A 16,444-nucleotide genomic window follows, 5' to 3' on the forward strand; every position below is an offset into this window, starting at 1 on the left:
GTAAGATAATGTATTTCCCTTCACCCTTCATCCATGATGAGTAGCATCAAGCTTAAAATCTCTGTACACATGACTGGTTTTAAAAAAAAAAGGAAACTTAAAAAAAAAACTGGAATACCACTGACTATTAGAGAAATGTAACATGTGTATGTATTTTTAGCCATTTTAAAGACAATTCTGTGTTAATATCCTTTGCCTGTTCTTCTGTAAGTTTTTGTTATTCTTAGAGTTCTTGATACACTCTGGATACTTATCATTTTCCTACTCTCTATGGGGTAAATATTTTCTCCCAGTATGTTATCTTTTTTACTGTACTAATAAAAAAATACAAGCCTATTTTTGTTTCACTTTAAAAGTAGGTGACAAATTAAGAACAGTATGCTGGAAAGCACTTCACATCATGCAAGTTTCTCTACTATCCCCTGATTCTGTACCAGTTCCCACTTTTAATTACTGTCCTCACTTTTTATCATTCTAGAAATAGTCTATGTGCTTACGTTAATTTTGTGTCTGGTGTTTTTTTTTTTTTTGTTTGTTTGTGATACTGATGATTTGCCCTTGATATAATTACACTTACGTATAGTCACATTTACGTACTTCTTTCTTGTGCTTTCTTTTTGCTTCCTGTTTAGCGAAGCTTTTTATATCCTAAGGTCCTAAATTTCTTCTCTTTTCTTCCAAAATTTTAATAGTTTGGTCATTATATTTGATTTTTACTCCATTAGAATGATTCTGTGTGTGGAAAGATCTGAAATATGGAATTATCTCAATTCACTGATGTATTTGTCTAGCACTGTATTATTTCTTTAATATATTAATACCTTTAATAATAGAAAAAGTTTGTGGGTTTTTGGTGTATGTTATGGCAGGTTCACTATCTTAATTCTTCATCAAAAATGTTTTGTCTAGTCTTACAACTCCTCCCTTCCACTGTTTGTTTTTTTTTTTAAGTGCTCTTAAAATGATACTTGTTTTCCCTTTTTGTTTTTGTTTTCATTTCAAATGAACTAATTCAGGTCAAAATCCTACTGGCACTTTTTTAAAACACAGACTTAGTTCACTTTATTTCCTTTATAAAGCATGTGGTGGCCACAGCGGGAGCCTGGGTCCTCTGCACGGAGATTCTGGTGTGGGTTGTTACAAGATGGTCAGGGAATCCCCGATGGGGAAACTTGGTGAACGTAGTCTGTTTCCAGAGTCGGGGTGAGCTAGCTCTAAGACTTGGTTATGACATCAAAAGTGGCCTTGGCGAACTTGCCCAGGGTGGCAGTGCAGTCCTTGGCTGAAGGGGACCTGTTGTCTGTACTGGCCAGTATCAGTAGCTTCTTGGGTACAGGAGCTGAGGCAGTGCCAACAACCCCTGGCGGCAGGAGTGAGGCACCCTAGCACAGAGCCACAGTGGCCGGTCACCATGCATGGGACAGCATGGAGCTTGCCAATCTTGTTCCCCGAGTCACCTCACCACACAGGTCGATGGAAAGCTTGTTAGGGATCATGGCCCCATGGATGGCAGTGGCGACCTCTTTGGAACATTTAACCCCCAGACCGCCATGTCCATTGTCATCTCCGATGGCAACAAATGCCTTGAACTTGGTCCAATGGCCAGCACAGATCTGCTTTTGCACCAGCATAGTCTTCAGAACCTTATCCTTGATGGGTGTCCCCAGGAAAAGTCAACCATCTCAGATTCCTTGAGAAGAAACATATCTCCTCCAGGACTTGATCTTCACGTCATTGACCAGGAGGCCCAGCTTGGTGACAGGGATCCGCTCCTTGTCTTTGGCCCACAGAGAAGCCACTGTGTCTTTGCATGGCCCCTGGGACCCCCAAGCCCACCCACAACATTGGTGTCCCATGACACTTGGTGTTTTCTCAGAGATGCAGCCCTACTGGCATTCTTGGTTGGAATCAGACTGGGTTTAGAACATGATTTGGAGAACTGAAATCCTTACAACACTGAGTTCAGGAACGAATTGTGTCTCATTATGTCATAACTTTGTTTTATGCCCTTCAATAACAACTTGTAATTTCTTTCATATTGTTCTTATATATTTATTTTTACAGACTCAAGTATTTTAGAGTTCCTATTACAAAAATTCTGTTGGGGTTATTGCTCAGACATTATAGTGCTAACTATTACTTGCTTTCCTGACCAGAATGGTAGTCTGCCTTCATTCACTTGTATTTTTATTCTAATAACGTTCGTTGTAAGTTATTGTCCTCATAAACAGGATCTCATTTTTCTCCCTTCTATTCTACTTATTCTAGATGATCTACATAATGGAATACAATGGATTGCATAGATATATCTTACATCCTGCAAATCTGCTGGGCTCTCGTTCCCTCTAGAAACTGCTGGCTAATTTTCTTGAAGTTTTGCTCATTTTTAATTGTATTATTTACAAGAGAAGAGTATTTACACTTTTCTGTTTCTTTTTGTACTCAAAAAGTTATTGCTAGAGATTCTTGCAAATGTAGCAGAAAGGACCAATGATGGAGGGCATCCTTATCTTTTCCCATTATTTCCAATGAAACGGCTCTTGTTCTTCTCCATGAGGTACTATGTAACTCCTGGGAACTGATAAATGCATAATGTGTGTGTCAATTAATTTATGTTAAAACTTCCCTGCCAGTTTAAAGAATTTTAAGCAGGAGAAGCTGTTGAATTTTGAACGCCTTGGTTTCTACGCAACATTTATTTGGATTACCACAAGATGTTCACAATTTTTCTTGTTAACTGGATGAATTACACTATTTGTTATACTAGCTTACATGATTGGGATAAACCACTTGTCCAGCTTGATCTTACCATTTCATTTAACTTCAACTAATTTCAAGTTAATAGCTGCATATGACTAATGAATGCCCTATTGGACAATGCAGTTCTAGAACAAGAGACTAGTTCCCCTAAGTGTAGCAATCTACATGCTTAAGATCTACTTACTTAGCAGGTTAGTAAAGTGCAATGACCATTTGATCCCACTTTCACATTATTCACAAAAAATGTGCATATGAACAGAATACATCAGGAAGGACATACACTGAATATTAGTAATATGTACCTTGGGCAAAGAATGAGAGTTGGTTGCATTTTTCTTGCTTTTCTGGATCTTCTGTGCTCTCTCATATAAAGTAGACAATAGGCTCTAAAAAATTTTCCCAGTTTTGTTCAGGATCATAAATCCCATCCATCCTGTCCACTGAGATTTCATTTCGATTTCTGATCCCTGTATTTATATGTGTGATTCATCTCCAGCAGATTTGGGAATTGAATAATATTTTTACAGCTGTGTTTCACATATAGCTTAGCGCTCAATGAATGCTAAGCATTCACATTATGCCTCTGGACTGGGAGCCCAGAACTTGGCAAGGCACTGCCTCCTTTATCTCACACCCTGTAATCTTTCTCTATCACAACAAGCTTCCAAGACAGGCATTTCACAGCTTTGAAAGATGGAGGAGACTACAGCTCAGAGGTTCTATGGCTTCCTTGTGGTCATACCATTCACTAATGGCTAAGCTGGGATTTGAACCCAGAACTGTGTGAGTCAACTAACCTCTGCTAACAGTTCTACTTGGTAAAATCTATTCAACAACAGTCACGGTAGAATCCAAATGCAAAACAAAGCTCACCCAAGAGAAAGAAACATGCCAGAGGGTTACTATAAAAAAGCATAGGGAAAGTATGCTTTCCTAAAAAAAAAAAAAAAAAAAAAAAAAACCTTGTGGAAAGTAATTACATCTCATGTAGGAGTTTTAATTATGGACAGTTACTTACCATGTAATAGCCTGGCAGTAGCTTCTGAAGGAATTCAGCTTCTTTATGCTGAACGGTTTTGATGATAAATTCATCATCACTGGTCACAAAAAACAAGGATCCACTGGCTCCGGGGTTGGACAGCTCTATTAGAGGTTCACTGCAGATGGAATACTGCAGGGGTAAATAAATAAATAATTAAAAATGCACGACTAGGTATTTCTCCAGAGGATACAGACATCATGGTTTGAAGGCGCATGTGCACTCCAATGTTGATAGCAGCAATGCCCACCAGAGCCAAACTAGGGAACAAGTCCAGACGTCCATCAACAGATGAATGGATAAAGAAGATGTGGTATATATATATATACAATGGAACATTATGCAACCATCAAAAAGAAGGGAAATCTTGCCATTGCAACGTGGAGATGGATGGAAGTAGAGGGTATTATGCTAAGTGAAGTAAGTCAAGCAGAGAAAAACAATGATATGATGTTGCTTTTAGGCAGAATTTAAGAAACAAAACAAAAGAACATAGGGGAAGGGAAGGAAAAATAAGATGAAAACAGAGAGGCAGGCAAACCGTAAGAGACTCTTAACGCAAGGAAATAAACTAGGCGGGGAGAAGGGGAAGGGGTAACTGGGTGATGGGCATTAAAAAGGGCACGTGAGGGACGCCTGGGTGGCTCAGTGGGTTAAAGCCTCTGCCTTCGTCTCAGGTCATGATCCCAGGGTCCTGGGATCGAGTCCCGCATCGGGCTCTCTGCTCAGCAGGGAGCCTGCTTCCTCCTCTCTCTCTGACTGCCTCTCTGCCTCCTTGTGATTTCTGTCTGTCAAATAAATAAATAAATCTTTAAAAAAAAAAAAAAAGGGCACGTGAGCGAATGAGCACTGGGTGTTTACATGCCACTGATGAATCCCCAAGTTCTACCTCTGAAACTAATAGTACACTATATACTAATTAAATTGAATTTTAAATAAAAAATTTAAAAAACACATTCACTGTACGTGAAGACTCCAAGGAGGAAAATCACAGGATTGCACATCTAGACCATTCTGAAGTAGGAAGTTCTCTGCCATGAGCTTTCAAAGAAGGTTCCACTAAGAGGGCTCTTTGAGGTTTCTTTTCTTTTCTTTTTTTTTTTTTAAAGATTTTATTTATTTTTATTTGATAGAGAGAGATCACAAGTAGGCAGAGAGGCAGACAGACAGAGAGAGAGAGAGGAGGAAGCAGGCTCCCTGCTGAGAAGAGAGACTCTCTGTGGGACTCCATCCCAGGACCCTGAGATCACGACCCGAGCTGAAGGCAGCGGCCCAACCCACTGAGCCCCTCTTCAAGGTTTCTAAAACTTTAATTGATCCATTTATCCTATTGATTCTATGAGAAACAGAAATGCCTTCTGAAACCACCCCCCCCACCGGCAGTGTCACTGAGAGAATCATCAGTCATCACATTTGTCCAATGAAATAATGCAAACAATGCTGTGGTCTACAGCGCTGTTTCCGGCAAGTGTCTGTCACTTAACAACTGAAGGTATGACTCATACTGTGCTTTTGTCACACGAACACCAACACCTATTCTCTTTTCACGATTTACTTTCCCAAAAGATGTCATCCATGCACAGTTTCAATAAGGAGAGGACTCTTAACAGCGGTAGCTCTAGGCCAGAACACTTTCTAAGGCTCCTTTTTCTTCTGGCAGATGTAGCCCTGGGTCAGACACAAGGCTCCGGATTAGAAGGGCTGGATTCCTGTCTCTACTCCTTTAGCATAGCCACATATTCTTGGGCAGAGCCACTTGCCCAACCACACATGGTGATTCTAGATCACGCCCCCGCCTCCAATCTCTATATTCTCTCTCTTCCTCATTCTGTTCCCCAACTGGAAACTTGGGCATCATCCTTGATGCTTCCCATTTCCTCACCTTTCATACCCAGACGATTGATTTTATCTGTCCCCTTCATGCCCTCTCTTGTGCTCATACCCTAAGTCCAGTAGTTTCACATCGTGCCTTCATTACTGTGGGAGACTCAACCTGGCCTCGAGGATCCACTCTTGACTTCTCTTGTGCGTTTTCTACCAGGAAGCCAGAGATGTTTCTAAAATGCCAATCGGATCTCATCCTCCTGGGTCTTCCTGTCTTCCAGTGGTTTCTACCATCTGGCTAGAAGATAACACCCAGATTTCCCACCACAGTTGTCAAGGCCATGTGTGGCCCAGCCCTGCTCTCCAGCTTTCTCCTTTATCACTTCCCTCTTTAAAATCTAGCTCTAGTCACAGCCACGTCCCCTTGCCTCAAATACGCCAAAGACTCTCAACGACTGGGATTCTACATCTTCCTCTACCAAGACTCACCACTCTTCTACCCTCACCTGGCTGACTACTCCTCATTCATGAATTCATTTAGCATTGAGAAAACGGGTCCTGGGCAGCTGTAATGTCCCAGGCATTCAGGAAGCTTGGATCCCAGCAGGAGAAAGCAGGTAGGAAACAAGTAAGAAATTATGTATCAGGACATGGTAAGTGCTATGGAGAAGATGGGGCATGCCAGCAGGGACTGAGGGTGGTTTACCATGAATTTCGAGTAGTGCTGGCCACTGGAAGCTTCCCTGAGAAGGGGGCATTGGAGCAGAGGCCCGTGGCCGTCTGGGGGAAGGATGTGTCCAGGAGAGGGGAGGGCAGTTACAAAGGTCCCGAGACCTGGGGAGTTCAAGGCATAGCCAGGAGACCTGTGGCCAGAGCCGAGGGAGTCAGGAGAGCAACGAGCACATGGGCCAGACCACAGAGCGTGGCACAGGTCACTGCACGGATGCTGACTTTTTCTCTAAGGGAGCTGAAAGCCAGAGGAAGGTCTGGAGCAGAGGACCACTCTGTCTGCTGCGCTGAGAAGCCACTGTCAGGGGACAAAAGAGGCCTGGGGCTCAGTGAGGAAGCCCTTATGTGACTCAGGCTTTCAGCATCTGATGGATGGCACTTATTCCAGAAAACTCTTCTTGGTCCCATGAGTCTAGATCATCTTCTTCCTGGCACTGGATGTTCTCATCATGGAAGTTACCACAAAATACCTCAAATGCCCATTTCTTATTCCATGTCCCCAGCAGACTGCAGAGCTCCGGGCCAGCACAAACCACGCGGCTCTCAGGCAGGGATACGTACGACACACATGGCAGGCACTAAATAAATTTTTGTCGAACTGTGGCTGAACGCCATACGCCACCAACAAGTGAAGGGCTATCAATCCAACCAAATGCCAAAAATCCTGCAGGGAAGTCAAATTTGGGGCCATGGGGCTCAGTGTTTATCAACTAACAATTCCCACTACCGACCAGAGAAACACTGAGAGCAGAGGAAAAGGTCAGGATCCAGCATGTGCAACCAGACCAGCCCCCGTGGATGGAAAGAATTGGATCCCAAAGATGGAAACATCTAGAACATGCCCCAATGCTTTTTCAGCTGGGCTTCTGAAGAGCGAAGTCCCCATCACAGAGAAATCTGAAAGGTGGGGAGTAGGACGTGGGAGGCGGAAGACGGAGAAGGGAGAAACCAGGAGAACAACAATGAAAAGGCAGTTTCTAGATGCTGACTTCCAATTAGCTTGCTTTGGAAGTCACAAGAATAAGGGAGACAAAATTCTCTAAGGAAAGAAAGCAGCGAGTGTGTTTGGCCTTTCTGAAAGTCACGGCAACTTCCGTTTTCCAACTTCTCTTTCCTCTAGGCTGGCTTCCTGATGCTTCCACGCCGAGCAGAGTGAGAGCCTCTGCCATGATGGGTGACTTAGAGATGAGGAAGGAAAACAAAAATAGCCCCAAGACCACATACAGAATGCCATGAACGCCCCCGGGGAAACAGAGGGTGTTTTCCCTGTTGTGAGTGCAGGACCTGTGTGGAAAGCTCATCAGTTGGACAGGCCTGGGACTTGAAATCACTTCCCGACCCCTTTAAAAAAAAATACTTATTTATTTTAGAGAGATAAAGAGAGAAAGAGGGACAGAGGGAGAGAGAGAGAGAATCTCAGGCAGACTCTATGCTGAGTGCAGAGCCCGGCGTGGGGCTTGATCTCAGGACCCTGACATCATGACCTGAGCCGAAATCAAGCGTCTGACCCTGGACCCACCATACCACCCAGGCACCCCAGGAAGCACCTTTTTTTTTTTTTTTTTTTTTAAATCAAGCCCTGTCACCCAGAGTCCAAGGAACCTCATCTCTAAAACGACACTAACAAGATCTCCAGGAGAGCAGCTGGAAGCTTTTAAAGCCGCTGGCAAAGAGTGACCACGGGGTTATCCCTGTTCCTAGTTCTTGCTGCGTGACCGTGCATGGGGGAGGAGGGCAGACCCCTTTCAGGTGAGCAAGAGCTGGCCATGCCTCAGGCCCAACTCCGACGACCAGAGGGCTACCCACAGATACAGCACGACACTCCTAGTGAGTCGAGAACCAAGACGCATCTTTTGCGCAATCACGAATCTGAGACGCCGGCAAACAAAGGTGTGGACCCAAAGCTCTTAGAAAGAGTGAGCGCAGACCCCGCACACTCTTTAGGAATTCTGATTCTCTGGTTTACGGGCTTGGAGGTCCTGGCACACAACCTTCTTACGGATAGGAGTCGATGCTGTGGAAGGGCAGCGATAACACAGAACGCAGAAACGAGAGGCTGCAAATAGGGAAATTAGGAAGTGATTCAGGAGGAGCTGTCTAGAGAAAACCGGATTCAGACCCGAACATCTGTTTCCAATTAAAGTCTCAAATTCTTCTATAAGCAGTGACATTATAGGGGAAGTAGTTCGTTGGTTACTTGTTGAACAGTCCTCTATTAGGTAATTTACACAGTAATATGCACGCAAAAAGAAACTGTCTGGACTCTGGTGGGGGTCACAACAATGGAGCATCAGTGTGCAACGACTGGCATCAGGAAGCCATGACTCCCAGTCTTGTCACCTGCAATTCTGCAGTTCTCATCCTAGAACCTGGTGACCGACCTTCTGGGCAACGGTGCCACTAAAGAGCAAATAAAGAGGCAGGACGGGAACATTTTAATTAGCCTCGATCCACAAGGCCCACGTGGACGCCCGTGTCTTCTGCACTTTCCCGCGGGCCCTTTCTTTTGTGCGAGCTGTTCCAATGCATCCATTCTCTTCCTTCGATTTCCTGCAGGGCCTCCCGAAGATCCCCACTGGAAAGGCCACAAAGTACAACCCTGCTGGGCCCCGCCAAGGCAAGTTAACAATGTAAACCGGCTCAGCGTGGTGGAGATCATTCTTCCTGCCATTTTCTTCCCCCGATAGTGTGAAATATTCACCCCCCTGCTCTCCACTGGGGCCCGTGAGTCTGGAAGGACATCATGTAAATCATGCCGAATTCTGGAACACTGGGGCACCTGGGGGAGCAGGAAATCAAACCAAGGGCTTGTTGTCCAAGCAGAGATGCGGGGGAAAAACGTGCTCTGGGGGCCCTTGACCTTCTCTTGGGAGGCATTTATTTTGGAACAAGTAAGCAAAGAGGTGTGTCCCCGTGCAGGGCACACACCAGCACTCGGGTGTGCGCTCTCATGATCCACATGATGCATGTTCCAACATGAAACATGCAATTGGCATGCACGTGTGAACCTTCACGGGACTGAGAACAAAACAGAATAATTCAGGCTCAAATCCAGATGCAAGAGCACAAAGCAAAGCATGTCATGGGGATTCAAGAGTCGACCTCTCTGGAGAGTTACCATTATTGTAGAACGCTACCATCTCTTCCCCCTTTTAGGTCAGTAGATCTTCACAGATACGGGTTTGATGAGCCCGTCTGATAGATGCCAGGATGGACTCTGTGCTCAGGATGATACTTTTTTATTTTTTTTCCTTCACACAGTTTTTTCATGGTGGTCTTATTTGATTCTCCTTTACTTCATCTGGACTTAACTCTTCCAAAGAATGCTTTGTTGGAGGTGCTGACTCCTCTGGCCAGATGTTTCAGAACGGACACCTCACAGTCTGGTGGCTGAGGGAGTGTGAGGGTGAGATCACATTGAAGGAGAGGTCTGAGACTCTGTGGCCCAGGGGGCCAGCGGGTCAATGGACAAGCATGCGGGGAGAGGGCTGGGGGATGCTTTTTCGGGTCCAGACTGTGTGCCCACCAGAGTGGGTAACCTTGGGGACCTCTCCGAGCCCAGCTTTAGCCCGTTCATCTACAATGAATGGTTGTGCTAAGAAGTCTGAGGTTATACCTAATTCTGGCAAGCGTATCACGCCAGGTTCAAAGCCCTTTCTTCATCTACCACACTTTGAATCACAGGCTGGGGTTTTTCAGTTGAAGGGTTTGGAGGTGAACTTCTAGTTCTGGGCTGGGGTGTCCCCAGTGGGAGTCTCAGTGCCCGCAGATAGCCGGCCGTAACCACTGGGGTCCAGGCAGCCATGTTCAGCTACAAGACCTTTGACTGTTTTTTTGCAGATCCCAGAGATGGGTCTGGTTACAGAGAGGTGGAAAAACGGAATCAGACAAAAGCACTCTGACCTGCCTGTTCCTGTCTTTTTCTCCCCCACCCTCCAAGTCTTCGTTATGGAAAACTTCAAACCTACATAAAAATAAGAGACCTGCGTAATTAACATCTCTCTACCATCCCTCCAGCTTCCACAATGATCAACTCCCGGCCAGTCTTGTCTCCGCTACAAGCCAATCACCCCTCTGCCTGCTTCCCTCAGATTCTTTCCAAGCAAACCCCAGACGTCACATGATCGACCCACAGAAACTTCAGCGCGTGTCTCAAAAAGCCAAATGCTCCTCTTTGAAAACAGAACCAGAATACCATCATCCCACCGAAAACCCAATTCCTCAACATCATCGAGTATGTAGTCTCTCTTTAAATTTCACCAGCTTCCTATAATTAAACAAACAAACAAACAAACAAACTGTTTATTTGCATGATCTGGCCCCGTCTTTCCAACTTCCTGATCCAAACCTTCCTCTCCCCCTCCCCGCCATCTTGGTCCACCCAAAGTGCTTCTAAACACATAAGCATTTGGGTCTCTGGTCCCACCTCCCCTCCCCTGATTATGCTTCCCTTCTTTTCCACCTACTCAAATCCCTTCTAAATTTCTACATCACAGTTAAACCACTTCACACCCAGCAGAAGCCCTCCTCATCCTTGGTACAACAGACAGAGGCTCCCTGCCCCCTCCTCCGACAACCTTGGGTACTGACTGTCTAGTTACTGCTCAGTAAAGTTCGTGATTCTCCCACATAAGCAAATCATCATTTCAGCTGGATTTTAAGTTCTCTGAGTATCATGACTTATCATTTTTGAATCTCCCCGTAATTCGTAGCCAAGCATTTTTATCACAGTAAGTGCTCAAAGTACTGACTGATTAAATCACCTTTTGCCAGCTACGTGAAGAAAGACTTCGGCTCTGAGAAGCCATCTTGCTCTGTGCTCCTCTGCGCAGTCTCTAACCTCATGACGTAAGTAACTCTGCCAGTCTAAAGGCTCGTTGGGAAGCCGTGGAAGCCCTGTGCGTCATTGATCAGGAAAAGGCCTTCCTCCAAGAAAGCGATTTTGTGAGACAGAATGAGTACAAGAGTGGGCTTCCCAGCCTGCAGCTCAGTGACCGCAGGAGGGGCCAGGGAGGAGGGCAGATGGACAGACGGTCATCACACTGACTGGATCTGTGCTCTGAAGCACAAGTGTATGGCATCTCCTTGGCTAGCGGAAGCTCAAGGAAATTCAGAAGGAGCACCTACCGACTTCCAATGCGTGGCAAGAGATCAGAGCACAATCTTGTTTTCAGTAAGACGGTATCAAGACCCCACTGAGCTTCCCAAACGTGTTTCCTGAATGACAGTGACGCTCAATAATTATAGAATGGTCAGGAACCGAAGACATCTTTTCTAGAACATATCTACACACACCCACGCCACTTCCCACCCCTCAGATGTGTGGCTTTGTGTCCCGGAGTAGCTGGTGAGGGCAGGTTGGAGGTGCTGGGTGGGGACAGCAGATACCTCAGTGAGTGGGGCATGGCAAGATGGAAAGCTGCTTACTTGGAGGAACACAGTTAAGAGCAGGAGGATGGCCAGGGACTTTCTACTCCCCACTGCTCTGAAGCCTTTTTACTGTGCCTCCACGAGCAAGTATCATCTCATGGGGTGGAAGTCACAGGAGTTTCTTAGAGCCCAACTAAAGAAGGGGGTCATACCAGAGTGGGGGGGGGGTTGGGGGATGGGAGAAATAGGTGATGGCGTCAAGGAGTGCACCTGTTGTGATGAACACTGGTGATTCACTATGTTGCACACCCGCAACTCATTCAACACTGCATGTTAACTAACTGGAGTTAAAAAAAACTTGGAAAAAAAAAAAAAAAGGAGAGGGTCGCAGATGCATAGGTTTTCATCAGCACAGAACAGAATCAGTTGTGAATTTTATCACGTACATCTTACCCAAATTATAAAATGCAGTTTAAATACTCTTTGTTCCAAGGGATAAATGCTGCCATACTTTCCCAGCAAAGCTTTATTCCAGGATCTGGCTCAAGTCTTATTAAGATCATTCAGAATGGGGTGAACGATAAATATTTGATGGCACTCTTCCTACGGCTTCTTGAAAACCAATTTTGAAGAGCCCCAGGGTGTTAACAGTGATCAAATTACGAAATAAACCATTTTCCCCTTGAAACAAAAAGGAAGTTCCTGGCTCCTTGAACAGGAATAAAGGTAGCAATCTGAGATCACATCAGACCACCTCCCAAAAAGGCTGCCGTGTTCCGTACCTGCTGCGTGCCAGAAATATGATGCAGAGAAAAGACAAGCCTAGGGGCAGAATATGTCCTGTACCAGAGAAAGACACATTTAAAAAGAGTTTGCATCAAGAGATGTTGAGAACAAAACTACTTAGCATCTCTGAAATGGCATTCAAGTTGTAGGTCAAGGTGAAAATGGTTGTGGGCCAAGGCAGGTTTGCGACAACTTGTATAAATATGGCAATTAAAACAGGAAGGCTTTCAAATAGAATCCAATCAGCAAAATTCACAGGAGTATTTAGAGCTCATTATAATATATCTGTTAGAATAATCATCTGAAGTAGCAACCAATCCTACAATTATTTCAATATCTAGGACTAAAGCAGATTTTGTAGCTATTAGTGAAGGCGGCAGAGGCCAATCACATTTCCTGAAGCTAAATTTATCGTCGTTTTGAAACCTGGACCTTTGACTACGCTCCCGAGCTTTATTAAAACAAGAGACACAAGCCCCTTGTCACTGTTGCTACGAGACAAATGTTTATATCACACATTCCTGGAGAGGAAGGAAAATAACAGGTTCTTACCAAGTAATCATCAGGCTTGATACCAAAAAGTTCTCTGAAATATCGGAACGCTAGTGGAGCATATGTCTTAAACCTGAAGTCTGGGTAATGATGAGCTGGGGTCAGATTGCTCCCTTCACTGTAGTTAAAGAAAAAGAAAAAAAAAAAAGCAAGAGAGAGAGAGAAAGAGCATTAGCAAAGGCAATTTTGACTTCAAATACTAGCTCGATTGGTCCCGGGCCAATTTCCCTGCCAAAAAAACATGCCCCGATTGTGGACTCCTCTGAGCTCATGTCACAGAGGGCAACAGCCATCAGGTAAAATCAGATGCTAATTCAGTAGGGACCATGCCAAGCAGGTGACCCCTACCAATCACAGTGTGTCCTTAGCTTTTTTTTTGGGGGGGGGGGCCATGAATATTGGATACACAGTTTAGGAATAAGGGAAATACTTTTAAAAATATGTCACTGACAAAACCGTCCCACTGGAAAGAGATGAATCCTGAATCTGAGCTCTTTCTTACATCCATATTTATAGGAAAAGAGACCTTAAATATTTTAGAGATTTTTAAAACCATATTTCCATTCCCAGATACATCATTATCTCCCCCCGCCTTCTGAGTTCACCTCCGAAAATTCCTGTGCAATATTTATGATATATAAAAGGTATGAAGAAATAAACCAGTGAATTCTCATGAAGCCAAAATGCTGCTTACAAAATAAAATATCTATATAGTTGAATTGCCTCCTGTATTTTTTATTGATCGTAAAACACTCTTTCTCCTTGGAGGGATCTACTAGCCTGAATGTTGAGGTTTATCATTCATTTTATTCTTTTGACTACAACTGTAATACATTTCTTGTGACATCCGACAAGCCGCCTCATCTACCCGTACTAAAAGTTTTCATTGTGAGAAGTAAAAACCTGGCAGTGAGGAACACAGTTTTATAGAGGGGTTCAAGATCTCTTTTCTAAGTGGGGCATCAAGGCTCTAGGCTGCTTTGTCCTGGTCTGATTTTTGTGGATACAAATAACACCGTGCAAATGAAAAGGCTTTCAGCATGCAACAAACACTTGGAATCCACTTCAGGGCAGTCAAATTTTTTATCAGTACCTGGCACATCATTGATAAGTATTTTCTGAGTGAAAGTATGAGTTTTCAAGATAATGCTACAACAGTAAACCTCATTCTTACGTTCAAAAGTCAAGAGGTAGGGTAAACAATCACTGGTCTCCACAGACAATGGAATATGACTCAGCCTCAAAAAGAACGGTATTGGGGCGCCTGGTGGCTCCGTGGGTTAAAGCCTCTGCCTTCCACTCAGGTCATGATCTCAGGGTCCTGGGATTGAGCCCCGCATCGGGCTCTCTGCTCAACAGGGAGCCTGCTTCCTCCTCTTTCTCTGCCTGCCTACCTGTGATCTCTGTCAAATAAATGAATAAAATCTTAAAAAAAAAAAAACAAAAACAACGGTATTTTGCCATTTGTAACACGAACAGACCTAGAGAAAGTAATGCTAAGTGATGTAAGTCAAAGGCACGTATTGTATGATTTCACTTATATGTGGAATTTAAGAAACAAAATAAAGACAGACAAACTAAGCGACAGGCTCTTTACTATAGAGAACACACAGATGTACCAGGGGAGAGGTGGCGGGGGAGATGGGGACAGCGGTTATGGGGACAAAAAGTACCCTTGGCATCATGAGCATTGAGTGATGTATAGAATTACTGAATCGCTATATGGCACACTTGAAACCAATATAACACTGTATGTTGATTACACCAGAAATTAAAATGAATTAATTTTTTAAAAATCACCATAATAAAAAAATCATGCTTAAGAACTATTTAGGAGATTATCTGTTTGACGTAGCCACTGAAGTCAGATCGTCCTCCTGCAGGGTCACGGACCCCTGCTTCTTCTGGGGACTCCAAGAGCCAGCAGTTGGCTTGTGTTGTCAGGGACCAACCGCAGACAATGTGTCTTATTTTCAGAGGTGAGGCTTGCCCTTTAGGGCACAGGACCCAGGACTGTCTAGGACAGGAGCAGCCCCTCTGTGCCAGCTCGGTGTGTGGAATGGCCCCAGCTCACCGCCTCACCTGAACAGTCCCCATTGCCCTAGGCCAGTTCAGTGAACACTCACAATTCATGTGTGTTCCCCGGGCATTACATGTGAACATTTCCTCATTCTTGAGATTTATAAGGGGACACATAACTCAGGTCCTCTGGGATTGTCAAGAGGAATAGTTCTGGAACTCACGCGACATCAAGTCATTTGAATGTGCGGGCTATGCAGAAATAAGGGGTAAAATCAGAGCCTCAGAGTGGCCTCTGACATCCTTCCCTACCCATGCAAGCTAGCAAAGGCAAGCATGATGCCTTGGGTCCTGAAGGGGGGGGGGGGGGTGGTTTCGGTGGGCCAAGAGCGTTGCCGACTTCTTATTTCTTCCACTCTCTTCTCCCCTTTCTACCTCACTCAGTCACAGTCTAGTTCCATTAGAGCTCATTGCATTACCGTCAACATCCAGAGAATAAAACCCCAATAGTCTTACTTCCTTGGAGTTTTTCTTTCTCTTTTTATTTAAGAAAAGAGATTTTAAAAAACATTTGTTAATTTGAGAGAGAGAGAGAGAGAGAGCATGGCGGGGGAGGTAGAGGCAGAGGGAGGGAGAGAATCTCAAGCAGACTCCCCACTAAGTGCAGAGCCCGACATGGGGCTCAATCGCCTGACCCTGGGGTCATGACCAGAGTCAAAACCAAGAGTCAGACACTTAACCAAATGCACCATCCATGTGCCCTTGGAGTTTTTCTTTTTCTTTCCTTTTTTTTTTTTTTTTTTAAAGATTTTATTTATTTATCTGAGGGAAAGAGAGAGAGAGAGAGAGAGAGAGAACATGATGGGGGAGGGGCAGAGGGAGAAGCAGACTCCTCGCTGGGTTGGGAGCCCGATGCAGGACTCCCTCCTGGGACTCCAGGATCATGACCTGAGCAGAAGGCAGAGGCTTAACTGACTAAACCACCCAGGTGCCCCTGGAGTTTTTCTTTAAACAGCTTATTCTTACGCAGTTGGAGACCCAAGATTCTTTCCCTGAGGAGAGAATATTTATTATTACTTTTATTTGTGGTTATTCTGAGCTTCTTGGGCTGCTCACCTCTCCCTAAAACCACCATCCACTGCAAGTTTCTCCTGGATTCGCAATCTCCCTGACGACTGTGGCTCATGCAGTTGCGCTTTAAAAAGGATAGTGTGGGCTCACCCTGGAGAGCAGACGGCACGTGCCCCGCCCCCCACATACACCCAGAGCACCTCTGGGCTGAGAAAGGGAACATTTACTTCTGTAGGTATCCACTCCGACAGCTGGTGGAAAAATCTGCCAAATCAGTAAAAATGAAAAAAAAAA

General features: G+C 44.6%; 1 protein-coding gene and 1 pseudogene across 4 annotated transcripts in view; both read right to left on the minus strand.

The window, feature by feature from the left end:
* The window catches only part of PIP5K1B (phosphatidylinositol-4-phosphate 5-kinase type 1 beta), a 290,745-nt gene that overhangs the window by 105,899 nt on the left and 168,402 nt on the right, over positions 1–16,444 (minus strand). For all 4 annotated transcript variants that reach the window (XM_059411911.1, XM_059411909.1, XM_059411910.1 and 1 more), the window contains 2 exons: positions 13,061–13,178; positions 3,779–3,931 (listed from right to left, as the gene is read on the minus strand). In XM_059411911.1, the coding sequence (XP_059267894.1) occupies positions 3,779–3,931; positions 13,061–13,178 (271 nt within the window). The remainder of the gene's footprint in view (positions 1–3,778; positions 3,932–13,060; positions 13,179–16,444) is intronic.
* LOC132024928 (small ribosomal subunit protein uS5-like) lies at positions 1,058–1,705 on the minus strand (annotated as a pseudogene).

The sequence above is a fragment of the Mustela nigripes genome, chromosome 9 (genome assembly GCF_022355385.1).
Source record: "Mustela nigripes isolate SB6536 chromosome 9, MUSNIG.SB6536, whole genome shotgun sequence".
In the NCBI taxonomy this organism is placed as follows: Eukaryota; Metazoa; Chordata; class Mammalia; order Carnivora; family Mustelidae; genus Mustela; species Mustela nigripes.